At 53.7% G+C, this 15,564-nt stretch overlaps 1 protein-coding gene across 5 annotated transcripts in view; it reads right to left on the minus strand.

Annotated features, from left to right (window-relative positions):
* BICRA (BRD4 interacting chromatin remodeling complex associated protein) overlaps nt 1-15,564 on the minus strand; it is a 98,022-nt gene that overhangs the window by 3,148 nt on the left and 79,310 nt on the right. For 4 of the 5 annotated variants that reach the window (XM_032169322.2, XM_032169323.1, XM_032169325.2 and 1 more), the window contains 7 exons: nt 5,829-6,440; nt 5,475-5,655; nt 5,079-5,188; nt 4,047-4,108; nt 1,762-1,910; nt 1,485-1,579; nt 1,135-1,237 (listed from right to left, as the gene is read on the minus strand). In XM_032169322.2, the coding sequence (XP_032025213.1) occupies nt 1,135-1,237; nt 1,485-1,579; nt 1,762-1,910; nt 4,047-4,108; nt 5,079-5,188; nt 5,475-5,655; nt 5,829-6,440 (1,312 nt within the window). The remainder of the gene's footprint in view (nt 1-1,134; nt 1,238-1,484; nt 1,580-1,761; nt 1,911-4,046; nt 4,109-5,078; nt 5,189-5,474; nt 5,656-5,828; nt 6,441-15,564) is intronic. The other variant, XM_032169326.2, reaches the window with a different exon arrangement.

The following is a 15,564-nucleotide window of genomic DNA, read 5'->3' on the forward strand; positions in this document are numbered from 1 at the left end:
CGCGATCTCGGCTCACTGCAACCTCCGCCTCCCGGGTTCAAGCAATTCTCTGCCTCAGCCTCCTGAGTGGCTGGGATTGCAGGTGCCCACGCCCAGCCCTATGGTCTTAATTTATCCCAACTACTCTGGATACCCATCGATTTCACTCCAGAAATACTAGTGTGTTTGATCACAGAGTGCTTCCTCAAACCCAGTAGGGGTAAATCAGAAGACAGCATTGAGGCAGCTCATCACCTTTCTAAAAGCAAAAAGATTACAGAACATATCAGGCCCCAAGAGTGTCAGATAAGGGACTGTAAACTGATCATCATAACCCCCACTTTACAAAATGAGAATACGGAGACACAGAGAAGGTAAGTAACTTGCCCAAGGTCACACAGTCAGTAAGTGGCAGAGCCAGGATTTAAACCAAGACTCCAGCATTGAGCCCCTAACCATGGAACTACCCTTCCTCTCCTACCCTAGAGACTTCAGACTCCCTCCTGGCCCCTCCTTCACTATGGCCACCCCTTTGCACCCATTTAAGTACCAATGACTACTTTTTCAAAATTAAGGTCCAGAGCTCGAGGTGAAAAGCCTGGGGCTGGCAGCACAAAGCAGGGACCATGTTTTTATCCAGGGAAGCCCTGCAGTTGGAATGCGGGCGAGGGCTAAGGGAATATTCTGGAAACTCTGGCAGCTGGGATCTGCCTGTACCGTTTCCTGCAGACAGGAGACTAGAGTGAGGCCAGCGAGCCGCCTAAGGTGCAACACTTAAGGAGGTGCTCACTCTCGGGTCCCCGAGCAAAGGACTGGCACCCACGAGTGGGCGTTACCTTATATATTTTGCAACCTAGGCGCCTGCTCTCCTGTTTTCTGTCCCACGGGGGTGGCAGAATACTCCCCCCCATCCTAGAGTGGCGGAGTTCGTGAAAGGGACACACAGGGATGGAGGAAGATGGATGTGGGCTCTCTGGTCTGGGATGCGGGAGGCCAGGGGAGGCCTAGCCGCAGTAGGAAGGTGGGGCTGGGGTGCCTCCTAGTGGTGGAGTGAGGTACGGCCACACACCCACTCCCGACCCTGAATCTAATTCTTCCGCCCAGGTAGGGTGGGGGCACCTCTCCCTCCCCTCCCCTCTCACTCCCCCCTCTCACCCGGCTTCTCCTTGGCCAGCTGTTTATCCAAGGCAAGGGTGGTCTTCTCCTCCTGAATGAACATTCGGTCGATCATTACCATCTCCGCTGAGGGGCTCACCCTCTGGGGTAGGGGGAAGAGAAGACAGGCGAGTGAACCAGCAAGAAGGGGGAAGGGGCGCGAGTGACAGGGACCATGCGTGCAGGGTCCAAACTGTCCTCCTTGTGATCGGAGCTCCCGCCTCCCTCCCAACCTCCCTCCCGGGGCTAGTAGGGGCGGGAGACTCCACCTTGCCCAAAGCGGGCGAGGGGAAGGGGCAGCGTCCCAGCGGGGAGGAGCCCAGAGGCGAGGGAGGCGACTCTGACCCTACCCGGGACTCCTCCAGGAGCAGCAGCCGATATTTATTGAGCATGGCCTGGGTGCGTTTCAGCAGCTGTGTGGAGACCGTCTCAAACTCCTCGTCCACTGCAAGGAAGGGAAGAGAGGCAAGGGCGGAGATGTTGGGGGCGGCCGCGGATGCGCAGGAAGGAGGGCGGGGCAGGATCAGCATAGCGCACCGTGCACCTGCGACTCCACGCTGGCGGTGCCCCGCCCCACCGGCTGGGGTCCCCCGGGACATAGAGGGCCGTGTCCTGGGGAGGCCTCACCTTTGTGGTAGTCATTGGGGGAGGGGAGGGCGCCCTGGTAGACATGGTAGGGCAGGAGGCGATGCAGGGCGTCCTCAAAGGAGGGGAAGGCCGTCTTGTAGTCAGGGTGCAGGACGGAGCCCTGGTGTTTGTGCAAATGCTCCAGGAAACTGCGGGTGGAAAGGGGAGAGACCACACATGGCAGAGGGTGGGGGGAAGGGTGAGGGCCAGGGTAAGTCCCTGAACCCTCAGCCCCAGGCCGCAACTGAACACAACAGAGGGAAGAGGAATACTTGGGCAGTGGTGTTCGCATGTACTGAACGTGCTTGTTCCGTCTCACTGAGTCCCTGGGGCCAACCAAAGCGGTGCTATCGCTATCCCCATTTTACAGAAGGGCAAGGTGAGGTAGAGAAAGTGAAGTGAAGTCACTCCTCCCCAAAGGACGTAAGAGAGGAAGAGCAGAGCGGGAGTGAGGCCAGAGCCTGGAAGCTGCTATTCTGCCTCCTGCCACCTGGGGCCAGTGTGGCTCCACCCTGCCTCTTCCTAAGTGCAGCCTTCGGGAAGGAGGGAGGGAGGCTGGATCCTGTCTTCTCAGGGGCCGCTTTTGTAGCCCATGTTACGGTTATGCCTATTGGCCGTGAGACTGTCTCCCCCACCAGGCAGGCCCAAATCCACCCTTGGCTAAAAACCAGCAGGCTCTCTGCACTGTGGGGACAGGGACTTTGTGTCACTTACTCCTGTGTTCCCAACATAGGGCTCAGGCCTGGACACTGAGTGGGGAGTTAATTCACACTCCTAGGCCAGGTGCAGAGGCTCACGCCTGCAATCCCAGCGGTTTGCGAGGCCGAGGCAGAAGGACTGTCTGAGCCCAGGAGTTCAAGACCAGCCTGGGTAACACAGCAAGACCCTGTCTCTACAAAAATTATTTAAAAAAATTAGCCGAGTGTGGTGGCACGTGCCTGTAGCCCCAGCTACTCAGGAGACTGAGATGGGAGGATCACTTGAGACTAGGAGTTTCAGACCAACCTAGGCCGGGCATGGTGGCTCACACTTGTACTCCCAGCACTTTGGGAGGCCGAGATGGGCAGATCACCTGAGGTCAGAAGTTCAAGACCAGCCTGGCCAACATAATGAAACCCCGTCTCTACTAAAAATACAAAAATTAGGCAGGTGTGATGGCATGCACCTGTAATCCCAGCTACTCGGGAGACTGAGGTAGGAGAATCACTTGAACCCAGGAGGCAGAGGTTGCAGTGAGCCGAGATTGTACCACTGCACTCCAGCCTGGGTGACAGAATGAGACTTCATCTCCAAAAACAAAACAAAACAAAACAAAAACAAAACCAACCAGCCCGGGCAACTTAGTAAGACCTTGTCTCCACAATATATATAAATTTTTTTTTTTTTTTTTTGGTTGGGGGACGGGGTCTTGCTCTGTCGCCAGGCTTGAGTGCAGTGGCGTGATCTCGGCTCACTGCAACCTCCGTCCCCCGGACTTATATGTTTTTAAAAAACACTCATGGTGAGCTGGGTGTGGTGGCTCACGCCTGTAATCCCAGCAACTTGAGAGGCCGAGGCAGGTGGATTACTTGAGGCCAACATGGTGAAACCCCGTCTCTACTAAAAATACAAAAATTAGCCGGACATGGTGGTGGATGCCTGTGGTCACAGCTACTTGGGAGGCTGGGGCAGGAGAATCACATGAACCGGGGAGGCGGAGGTTGCAGCGAGCCAATATTGTGCCATTGCACTCTAGCCTAGGTGACAGAGTGAGACTCTGGCTCAAAGAAACCCCCCTAAAGCAAAACAAAAAACCCTAGTGGTGGAAGGAGGGCAGGAGAGAGGGCAGGCAGGCATCTAGCAGTTACCCATCCATCCACCCAGACTCCCATCCATCCATCCCCAAACACCCCCCATCATCCTCCCAACAGCCATGTCCACCCACTCACTTCCCTCACCCATTACTTCACCCACCCAGTGGGGCTCAGCACCGACGCTGCCCAGCCGTGTGGGAGACATGGAGGGCACAGCAACAAACAGGACGGACCAAACTGCCGCCCTCCTGAGCCCCAGCCTGGCGGAGCCACAGCCTACCCTCCCTCCACCACTCTCTGGTCACCCCCATTACCACCCCATTTTCCAGAGGGGGAAACTGAGGGTCTATGAGGGAACTACATTGCTACCAAGAGGTGGAGCTGGGCTTGGCACTTGGGCCTGCCCAACTCTGCTTCTGGAGGGTGGCCCCAGGCTCCCCCAGGTCTCTGGAAGGTACAGGGCAGGCGTGCAAGGATGGGGTGTGGACTCACCAGGCTTCCTTGCTGGGCTGAAGCGTGGGGGGCTTCTTCAGGCCACTCAGCTTGCTCTCATACTGGGAGAAGAAAGGCGAGTGAGAGGCCTTTGCCTCCAGAAGCCTTCCCTCCCCTGACCCGCTTCCCCTCCAGCCTGGGATAAAGACGGGTCAGGGGACCGGTGTCTCACCCGGGTGGGGGCCTGGCCCCAGCTGCAGGATCCCCTGCCCATCACAATGAACCCCAGGGGGAGACCTGGGCTGGGCTGGGGAGTGGACAGAGAGGGTGACAGGCAGGCTGGAGCCCTGGGCGTCCTCCGCCTGGGTCCCCTCCGTCTCCTCGCCCAGGGCTGCCTCTGTGTGACCTCTCTCCTCTGCCAGATGCCTGCTTCCCACATCACCGCCCAGCACCCAGTGCCCCTGCCTCACACAGTCTCTCTCCCAATGCGGCTCCTGTCGTTTTGCCCCCCTGCCTCCCTTCCTGGCTTCCCCTCTTGTCCTCAGCGTCTAGCCTTCGTTCCGGCATCTCCGTCTCTGAGCCTCTCCCGGGCTCTTGGGTCCTGGTCCTCCCACCTGCTCCTCTCCTTGTCTTCTGTCTCCCCCACGTCTTACATCTTACAGGTGGCCTTGGCCTCAGCTGTCCCCACCCTCTCACCCTTTCATTCTCGGTCCCTGATCCGCTCGGTCTGTCTCTTCTAAACCCGCCTTTCCTGTCCTGAGCTCACATCTTGTCGTCTCAGCCCTGTCCTTCCCGTCCTGTGTCCATATCACTTGCTCTTTCCCCAGTCACAGTCCCTCACGCTGTTGCCAGTCGTCTTGGTGCCATCTCCGTCCCACCGTCTCCGTGTTTCTCCCTCATCTCTGGCTGCCCGTCTGGGTGTCGTTCTGCCCTTCCTGTCCCTGCACAGCTGTTCGTGGTGTCTCAGCTGCCTGACGGTCTCAGCTTCATCCTGTCCCCGTCTTCCTGTGTCTCCCTGACCCTGCCGGCCCCAGTTCCCAGTTCCCGAAGACTCCTGGTCCTGTCCTGACCCCTGCTCTGGAAGCCCCTTACCTGCAGCCCGGAGGGCTTCCCTGGCCCGGAGGAAGCGGCCTTGGCCACATTCAGGGTCGGGAGGTTGCTGGCAAAAGCCTTGTTCTCGGCCGGAAGCAGAGGAGGGAGGCCTGGGGGTGGGCGGGGTGGGGGAGACAGGGCCTGCGGTCACCGCATGAAGGCTGCCTCCTCAGACGGAAGCCCCACCGTGTACCCCACTGCTCTCCTCCTGGCCCTCTGGCCCTTCAAATCTGGGGCCAGCCCTACCACCTCCAGCCTTCCTGGGTCCCTTGAGTTCTGGCTGATGCCCTCTGCTGAGTCCCACAGCCCGGCCCCAGCCCATTCTCCCTGCTCTCAGCCCCGCCCGCCCATCTTCAGGCCCCGTCTCCCTGGGCATGTAGGCGACCTCTCCCCTACCTGTGGTGGCCATGGGTGCCGGGGCGGGGGCGTGGCTGGGGGCGGTGGGGGTCCCGGATGAGGCCTGCCCACTGACCAGCACAGAAGCAGTGGGGCTGGTGAGGGGCCCCAGGCTGGTGGAGGTCTGCGGGGCGGCAGGGGCCCCCCCAGCCTTGTTCTGGAGGATGATTCCGGACGGCACCTGAGGAGGGGACAGGTGGATGAGGGGTGGGGAACACAGGCTAGGAGTAGGGGTGTCCAGACGCAGCAGGGCTGGGGAGGAACACAGAGCCGTAAGGCGGAGGGGCTCCCATCAGACTGAGGGGGTGGGATGGGATGGGGCTGATGGGGCGGGCAGTCCCTGCCTCCCGTTACCTGGTGAAATCTCTCGAGAAGAGCCTTCGGCTGGGGCAGCGCCGGGAAGGGGGTGCTCACCATCTGGAAGGTCCGAGGAGGCGGTGGGGGGGGTGCTGTCGGCTCGGGGACCAGGTGGAGGGTTGGAGGGGGGGTGGGGGACTTGTGGGGCCCCTGGCTGGGTGGGAACTGGAGCTGGAAGTCGGATGGCGTAGGGGCTGACAACCTGGAGGACGTCTCAGAGGAGGAGGCCACAGCGGAGGAGGTGGAGGATGGAGGGAGGTGGGGGGCTGGGGGCAGCGGTCCCTCAGGCGGCTGGGATGGGGGACGGAGAGGCGGCTGGGGTGGGCCTGGGGCAGTAGGGGCCGGGTTGCTGGCAGGCGGGGGAACACCCAGTTGGTTTTGGATGACAAAGATGCCAGGCAGAGTTGGGGGGGCCTGGGGTGGGGGGCAAGGGTGCAAGGCTGGCTCTGAGGGAGGGCGGGACACGCTCTGGGGCCGGGAGGGTGGGCGGGAAGGGGGCCGGGTGGGGTGTGGGGAGGGCAGGTGGGGGCTGTCCCCTAGAGGGGCCTGGTGAGGTAGTGACGGGGACGAAGAGGGGCCTGGGCCCTTCAGCGGAGCCGCTGCCGGGATCTGGGCAGGGGAGGGAGGGAGAGGGGAGGGGCGGGGGTCAGAACCAACCGTAGCTCCTGTTGCCCCAAGACACTGGGGTCCCCAGCCATCCCCGCCAGAAGCCCCCTTCCTAGCCCACCCCAATCCTGAGAGGGGAGCCCACCACGGCTGCCCGTCCCTCCCTCGTCTCTCATTCCCCATGACGCCCCCTCCACCTGCCCTCGACCTCTGTCCCCCACCCCCAACTCCTCCACATTTCTCTGGCCTCCGATCTCAACCCCCCTTCTGCCCCATTCCCCCCACCCCTCGCAGTTCCCCGGACAAAGGCGAGCCCTGCAGGGTTGGGGTGGCAGCAGCGGAGGAAGCAGAGGCAGTGGTGGCGGTGGCAGCAGGGGTACCACACCCACTGCCCAGCAGGAGGCAGGAGGGCCGGGCGGCGAGCACAGCAGCGGGGAAGGAGGGCGGGCAGGGCAGCGTCCCAGCCGCCAGCCCCTACCAGCCCATCCAGCCAAGTCAAGGCAAAGAGACACCAGCATGATGCTGTGTACCATGGCTAGGGACTGATGGCCACGGCACAGGGGCTGCTGAGGATACAGATGGCCACACAGAGACAGGCCTGGGTTCACAGCTACGTGTGGACCTCTGGATGCGGGCATGGGAAGGCCTGGACCCCCTTCTAAGCGTCCTGGGCACCTGCCTCTGTGTGCCTGTGTGGCCATGGCTGCAGGCCTACCTGGGCGCCACGTGAGCTGGCAGGTACAAGTGTGCGTGCGTGTGCACGACGTACCAGACTCTGATGAAGCCTGTGTCTGCAAGCACACGCGATCTGGTGCTAGTTCTGTCACACACACACAGCCACCTCGCCTAAAGTATGTCTCAGACGGAGCGCCTTGCCCTTCTGGACCCTCCTCCCAAAGAATCATAACCAGAGCAGCCACTGTGTAACCAGTGGGCACCAGCTGTGTACCCAACACTGGGCTGGCACCGTGACGCTTGCCGTCTACAGAATCTGCATCCTAGTAACAGCTCATGCTGATCTAACACAAATGGCCGGCCTCCCGCATCCATTTGTGTGATCTCTCTCTAGCCCTGAGGGCAATGGTAACACTGGACCCATTTCACAGATAAGAAACAGGCCAAGGGGCCAAAACTGGTCCAGACTCTCCAGGCTGGGGAAGGCAGAACTGAGGACTTTTCACTGCTCGGCGACTTCTGAGCCGTTTCTCAAAGCTGACTGAGTTCAGGCTCAGAGGGCTCAGGAGATCTGCCCGAGGACAGCCAGCACCACCACACTCCAGAGCCGGGCCTCTCGGCATGACATCAGATTCACCACCAGCTTTGGCCTCTAAGTCCCAGGGCCCTTCCAGCATCCCTTCCAAGCTGGGACCTGAGTAACTTCTGACAGTTAAAGAACCAAACCAAACCAATCAATCAATCAATCAGTCATCAATCCAGTCATTCAAAAGGTTTGCCACCTCTAAGAAGAGATGAGAGGCACAGTTCTTGGCACTGTGTACAGCTGGTGGGACTGCCTCCTGGAAGGCAGCTTGGTCTGGGGACTTTGAAAGAGTCATGACTTTGACCTGGAAATTCCCCTCTGGGAATCTGTGATGAAGAATATTCGGCCGGGCGCGGTGGCTCACGCCTGTAATCCCAGCACTTTGGGAGGCTGAGGTGGGCAGATAACCAGAGGTCAAGAGTTCGAGACCAGCCTGATCAATATGATGAAACCCCGTCTCTACTAAAAATACAAAAATAATTAGCCGGGCGTGCTAGCATGCACCTGTAATCCCAGCTACTCAGGAGACTAAGGCTAGAGAATTGCTTGAACCCGGGAGGCGGAGATTGTAGTGAACTGAGATCGCGCCACTGCACTCCAGCCTGGGCAACGAGAGTGAAACTCCATCTCAAAAAAAAAAAAAAAAAAAGAATATTCAAGTACTTGCTATGGGGATGCCCACTTTGGGAGTATTTACAATAGAGGAAAAGGAGAAATGACTCAAATGGCCAATGGCAGATGCGTCGCTGAGTCAGGGAAAAGAGAACTGTCCCACTCAACAGGTTCCAAGGGCTCAGGGAGGTGGCCCGCACGCAGCGGCACTCCAATGCTACATGAAATAGGAGAATAATACAACATTACAGGATCCCTGGGCACCTGGTGAAGTTGGATTACGGACAGTGGATTTCACAGCAGTATCGTGTCAATGCTGTCTGCTTTATTTCTTTGCAGTATGATGGTTAAGTAAGAGAATGTCCTTGTTCTCCAGGGCTGAAATATTATACTAAAATATTAAGGGGTAGGCTGGCTGCGGTGGCTCACGCCTGTAATCCCAGCACTTTGGGAGGCCAAGGCAGGTGGATCACTTGAGCCCAGGAGTTCAAGACCAGCCTGATCAACATGGTGAAACCCCATCTGTACTAAAAACACAAAAATTAGCAGGGCGTGGTGGTGTGTGCCTGTAATCCCAGCTACTCAGGAGGCTGAGGCAAGAGAATCGCTTGAACCTGGGAGGCAGAGGCTACAGTGAGCCAAGATCATGCCACTGCACTCCAGACTGGGTGACAGAGCGAGATTCAGACTCAAAAATAAATAAATACATAAATAAATAAAATAAAATATTAAGGGGCAAAGGGGTATAATGGTTGCAACTTACTCTCAACTGATTCAGCAAAAAGTGTACACAGAATTGAGAACGCTAAGGTCAAGGCAGATGCAGCAAAAGGCTGACAATGGGTAGATATGGGAGGCAGCCACCAACAATCCTCACCTCTTTCTGTTCAGTCCCCTCCCACATGCTGGTCTTTGTGGCCAATAGAATTTGGCAGAAGTGATTATATGACACTTCCAAGATTAGTTATAAAGAGCCTGCGGCTCCGATCCTGAGCATTCTCAGTCTGTTTCTATTGGGTCACTCACTTTGCGGGAAGCCAACCACTGTGTGTCATGTGCTGCCCTATGGAGAGGCCCACTGAGGGAGCAACTGAGGCCTCCTGCTAATAGCCACACAAGTGAGCGTGGGAGCAGGTTCTCCAGATCAGTGGGACCTTCAGATGACTACAACCTCATGGGAGATCCAGAGCTAGAACCTCCTAGCTAAGCTGCTTTCAGATTCCTGATGCTTAGAAACTGTGTGAGACACGTGAATACTTGCTGTTTGAAGCTGCTAAGTTTTGAGGGCAATTTACTGCATAGCAATAGATAACTAATACACCTAGTTGAGGAGTAAAGAACTCCTATGAGCTCTCTGTACTAGTCCTGAAACTTTTTATGTGTTTGAAGTCATTTAAACATAAAAAGCTTAAAGATACCAAAAAATTTAAAAAATTTAATTTCATTCTCATCAAAAGTGCACACACACACACACACACACACACACACACACAACCCACAAATTAAGTCACATGCCAAATGACTTACTGGGGAAAATATTTGCAACTCCTAGTACAAAGTTCATCTCTCTCATATATAGAGAGCCTCTAGGAATCACTAAGAATTACAACTGGTGAGAAAAAGGGGCAAAGGATATGATCAGACAGTGCACAGAAAAGGAAAGACAAAAGGCTTAAGTATTTTCAGAGCTACTCAACCTCACTTGTAATAAGAGAAATGCACAGCAAAACGCACCGTAGGGCACCATTTTTCACCCTAGGGTACCATTTACCACCCATCACATTAGGAATAAAGCCTATGTCTAGTAAAGATGCTTGCATATACTGCCCTTGGGGGTCTCAACTGGCACAATTTGCTACAACTCCAGAGGAACGCAATTCAGCAGTAGCTATCCAAGTTATAAATGCACATTTGCTTTAGTCCAGCAAACAGGCTTCCAGGAAGTAAACAGACCTGCACACATGGGAAATAACAGGTGAACAAGTAGGCCGGGCGTGGTGGCTCACGCCTGTAATCCCAGCACTTTGGGAGGCTGAGGCGGGCGGATTACCTGAGGTCAGGAGTTCGAGACCAGCCTGGCTAACATGGTGAAACCCCGTCTCTATTAAAAATACAAAAATTAGCTGGGCATGGTGGCGTGCGCCTGTAATCCCAGCTACTAGGGAGGTTGAGGCAGGAGAATTGCTTGAACCTGGGAGGCGGAGGTTGCAGTGAGCCAGTATCACGCCATTGCACTCCAGCCTGGGCAAAAAGAGCAAAACTCTGTCTCAAAAACAAAAACAAAACAGGTGAACAAGTTGTTTCCTGCAGCTTCGTGTAGAACGCCAAAATCTGGATGTGGTCTAAAGTGCATCAATATGGCATTTCCTGGGGAAATGAACTGTGGCTCTTCTGTACAAGGGAATACTTTAAGACTCTAACAGAAAACAAGCAAACTCTCTGTTGCTGCCACAGTAAGTACATAATGAGCTCCCTTTTGGGTACAAATGGGAGAGAAACGTAAACCATATTTGCACTAGGTTGTATATACACGAAGAACTGGAAAGGGATACAAAAATTAGGCCAGGTGGCCAGGCGTGGTGGCTCACGCCTATAATCCCGGTACTTTGGGAAGCCGGGCACGCAGATCACCTGAGGTCAGGAGTTCAAGACCAGCCTGGCCAACATGGCGAAACCCTGTCTCTACTAAAAATACAGAAATTAGCCGGGCGGGGTGGTGTGCACCTGTAATCCCAGCTACTCCAGAGGCTGAGGCAGGGAGAACTGCTTGAACCCAGCAGGCGGGGGTTGCAGTGAGCCGAGATCTTGGCACTGCACTCCAGCCTGGGCGACAGAGTGAGACTCCGTCTCAAAAATAAATAAATAAAAATAAATTAGGCCAGGCTCAGTGGCTCATGCCTGTAATCCCAGCACTTTGGGAGGCTAAGGCAGGAGGACTACTTGAGCCCAGGAGTTCAAGACCAGCCAGGGCAACAGAGCAAGACCCTGTCTCTCTAAAAATACAAAAATTAGCCGGGCATAGTGGCATGTGCCTGTAATCCAAGTTACTTGGGAGGCTGAGGCGGGAGAATTGCTCCAATCCCAGAGACAGAGGTTGCAGTGAGCCGAGATTGCGCCACTGCACTTCAGCCTGGGTGAGAGAGAGAGACTCTGTCTCGAAAACAAAAAATAAAACAAAACAAAGAAAAAAAAAATTTTTTTTTTTTGAGACGGAGTCTCGCTCTATCACCCAGGCTGGAATGCAGCGGCGCAATCTCGGCTCGCTGCAACCTCCGCCTCCCGGGTTCAAGCAATTCTCCTGCCTCAGACTCTCGAGTAGCTGGGACTAATTTTTGTATTTTTAGTAGAGACGGGGTTTCACCATGTTGGCCAGGCTGGTCTCGATCTCTTGACCTCATGATCCACCCAACTCGGCTTCCCGAAGTGCTGGGATTACAGGCGTGAGCCACTGTGCCCAGTTAGAAAAAAATTTTTTTTTACCAACTGCTTGCACACAGTGGTATTACATGTGACTTATTTTTTTTCTTTGTTCTTTTCTGTATTTGCTACATTTTCTAAATGAGTACAAAATTATTATTATCATTTGGTCTTCAACTGCTGGCCTCAAGTGATTCCCCCATCTTAGCTTCCCAAAGCAGAAAAACTACCATATGAGTGGATTGTTCACCAAGAGAGTCCCTCCTTCTCTTCCTTCACTTTCTTTCTTTCTTCAGAAATGAGGTCTCGCTATGTTGCCCAGGCTGACCTCAAACTCCTGGGCTCAAGTGATCCTCCTGCCTCAGCCTCCCTCCTGAGTAGCTGGGACTACAGGCATGAGCCACCGTGCCCAGCTTCCAAGAGATTTTGAGAGCCCCATGTGGAGGCGGCAAGATGCTGAACTTCACACACAATTAGAGAAAAGCACAGGGGGTGTGTCACTTTCCAGCCTAACAAAGAGCAGGCCAGCTGCTAATCTCGTGTGTCGGTAAAGCTGCAGGACCAAGTGAAGCCATCACTGGCATGAACCTTTTAAAAAGGTTTAGCACTTTCCATAAAATGGTTGAAAAGCTTATCCTCTGCGTCTGGCAATTCTATTTCTAGAAATTTACCCTACAAGTACTTTCATACCTGTGTGCAAAGCATGAGTGCAAGAATTTTTTTTTTCTTTTGAGGCGGAGTCTCACTCTGCCGCCTAGGCTAGAGTGTACTGGCACGATCTCAGCTCACTGCAACCCTCTCTAGGCTCACTACAATCTCCGTCTCCCAGGTTCAAGGGATTCCCCTGCCTCAGCCTCCCAAGTAGCTGGGATTACAGGTGCCCGCCATCATGCCTGGCTCATTTTTGTATTTTTAGTAGAGATGGGGTTTCACCATGTTGGCCAGGCTGGTCTCACACTCCTGACCTCAGGTGATTGCCCGCCTCGGCCTCCCAAAGTGCTGAGATTACACGTGTGAGCCACTATGCTCAGCCAAGAATATCTTATAGGAGTTTTGTTTGTTAACAATGACAAATAAACCACCTGAAGTATTCCTGAAGAGGGGACTGAATAAAGAAATCATGGTATGTCCATATCACAAAACACAATAAAGACATCAAAAGAAAGAGGCAAACTATAGCCCACAAGCTAAGAATAGTTTTTACATTTTTAAACAGTTGAAGAAAAAAAATCATAAGAATACTATTTTGTGACTTGCAAAAATTACATGAAATTCCAATTTCAGTGTCCTTAAATAAAGTTTTATTGGAACACTCCCGTGCTCATTCATTTGCATACGGTCTGTGGCTGCTTTTGCACTATAATAACAGAGACCATATGGCCCGCAAAAGCCTGAAACGTTTACTATTGCCTCTTTATAGAAAGTTGCCCAGAAAAATAAACTAATAAATAAATAAAAATCAAATAAGCAAAAAGAAAGTTTGCCTGGTTTCTTTCCCTTCATAGCTCTTTCAACATGCCCACTCTGTTCTAAAACATTTTAATGTTACTATACATCTATTAATTTACAGATATTAGTTTATTTAACCCTCACAGCTCTACAAAGTAGCCACTGTTCCTATCATTCTGATTCTGCAGGCAAGGACACCGTGGTACAACAGAGAGGCAAGCAGCTTGCTGAAGGTCACAGGGCCTGTAAGTGGCCAAGTCCTATTTCCTAACTCCCACATCACAGCAATCTTCCCAGATGGTGGTTTACAAAAAAAACCCCAAAATAAAAACACACCCCTACACGTAGTAACCATTGGTAATGGCTCAAGTCATCTTAGGGGGTTGGAACCAGCACTTAAAAAGAACAGTGGAGGTTGGGCACGGTGGCTCACGCCTGTAATCTCAGCACTTTGGGAGGCCAAGGTGGGCAGATCACCTGAGGTCAGGAGTTCGAGACCACCCTGGACAACATGGTGAAACCTTGTCTCAACTAAAAATACAAAAATCAGCTTGGCACGGTGGTGCACTCCTGTAATCCCAGCTACTCGGGAAGCTGAGGCAGGAGAATCGCTTGAACCTGGGAGGTGGAGGTTGCAGTGAGCCAAGATAGTGCCACTGAGCTCCAGCCTGGGCAGCAGAGGGAGACTCCATGCCTCCCCGCTAACCCCAGAAAAAAACAATGGAAACAGAATAGAAAATATTGATGTGTATCACACATTGTAATATAGGTAATATTTCATGAAACTTTTGTTTCAGTGATATGTGTATATATACAAATACATATATGTATGCGTGTCCTGGGTGGTGACATAAAATGAAATTCTTGTGCCGGGCATGGTGGCTCATGCCTGTAATCCCAGAACTTTGGGAGGCTGAGGCGGACAGATCACCTGAGGTAAGGAGTTCGAGACCAGCCTGGCCAACATGGAGAAACCCTGTCTCTTCTAAAAATACAAATATTAGCCAGATGCGGTGGCGTGCGCCTGTAGTCCCAGCTACTCGGGAGGCTGAGGCAGGAGAATCGCTTGAACCTGGGAGGTGAAGGTTGCAGTGAGCTGAGATCGTGCCACTGCACTCCAGCCTGGGTGACAGAGCAAAACAAAAACAAAAACAAAAAAACGAATTCTTATCCTGGGTGGTGGGTCAAGGAAAAAAAAAAAGGTCTGAAAGCCAGTGCTCCAAGATGCATTGCTAAATAAGCAAAGCCAGATGCAGAACACAGTCTTTGCGTTTCTGTTTGTGTTAACACAAAGGGAAAATGTACGCATGCGCGCGCGCGCACACACACACACACACACACACACACACACGCTGCCAAATCCATCTGGGTACAGAGAGCAGAGTTCCTTCCAAGTGCAGGGGTTGGAGTTCGGACAGTAAGGGAACCACTATTCTTACTAACAGTAAGAATCACCCAGATTGGGAACTGCTATTCCGTGCATTCCTGCATATCCACAGGATAGCGGTTCTCAATCTGGATGATTCTGTCCCCACCAGGGGACACTTGGCCAATCACCCAGTCACACACTCACCCATGCCATCCATCCGTCTATTCAGCCATCCATCTGTCCATCCATTTGCTCACCCAGCAAACATTTACTGACCACCTTCTGTCATGCTGGGCACTGCTGCAGATACAGCTACTGCGGAGGGCCCTACCTTGTGCCTCCCCACCTCTGTGTGTGACTAAGAATCAGCTGGTGTGCACACCTGCCTGTGCGCACTAAGCTTCCTTCTCAAAGGTTATCCACATGGCCAGGCACAGTGGCTCACCGCCGTAATCCCAGCCCTGTGAGAAGCCAAGGTGGGAGGATTACTGAGCCTAGGAGTTCGAGACCAGCCTGGGCAGCATAGTGAGACCCCATATCTCCCCCACAAAACAAAATACAAAAAAAAAAAAAAAAAATTAGCTGTGCGTGGTGGCATGTGCCTGTAGTCCCAGCTACTTCGGAGGCTGAAGTGGGAAGATCACTTAAGCATGGGAAGCGGAGGTTGTAGGAGTCAATATTGCACCAGTGTACTCCAGCCTGGGTGACAGAGCCAGACTCTGTTTCCAAAAAAATAAGTTCAGCTACAGCATCATTACTGCAGCTGTTAACAATAAGTGTCTGTTCACTGAGCGCTGGCTCTGTGCAGTGCCATCATGTCAGGTCACTGGCCTTATTCCCATTTTAGATGCAAAATCCATGCCTCAGAGAGCTCCACTAAGCAGAGCTGGATTCACACCCAGGTCTGGCGTTCTCAAGGCTTCAGGTGTCTCCAGCAATAAGCCCCCAGGGTTTTTAATCCAGGCCCTACCATTTGCCAGCTGTGCAACCTTGGGCAAGCTAATTATTCTCCCTGTGCC

Source organism: Hylobates moloch, unplaced genomic scaffold (assembly GCF_009828535.3).
Source record: "Hylobates moloch isolate HMO894 unplaced genomic scaffold, HMol_V3 SCAFFOLD_12, whole genome shotgun sequence".
Classification (NCBI taxonomy): Eukaryota; Metazoa; Chordata; class Mammalia; order Primates; family Hylobatidae; genus Hylobates; species Hylobates moloch.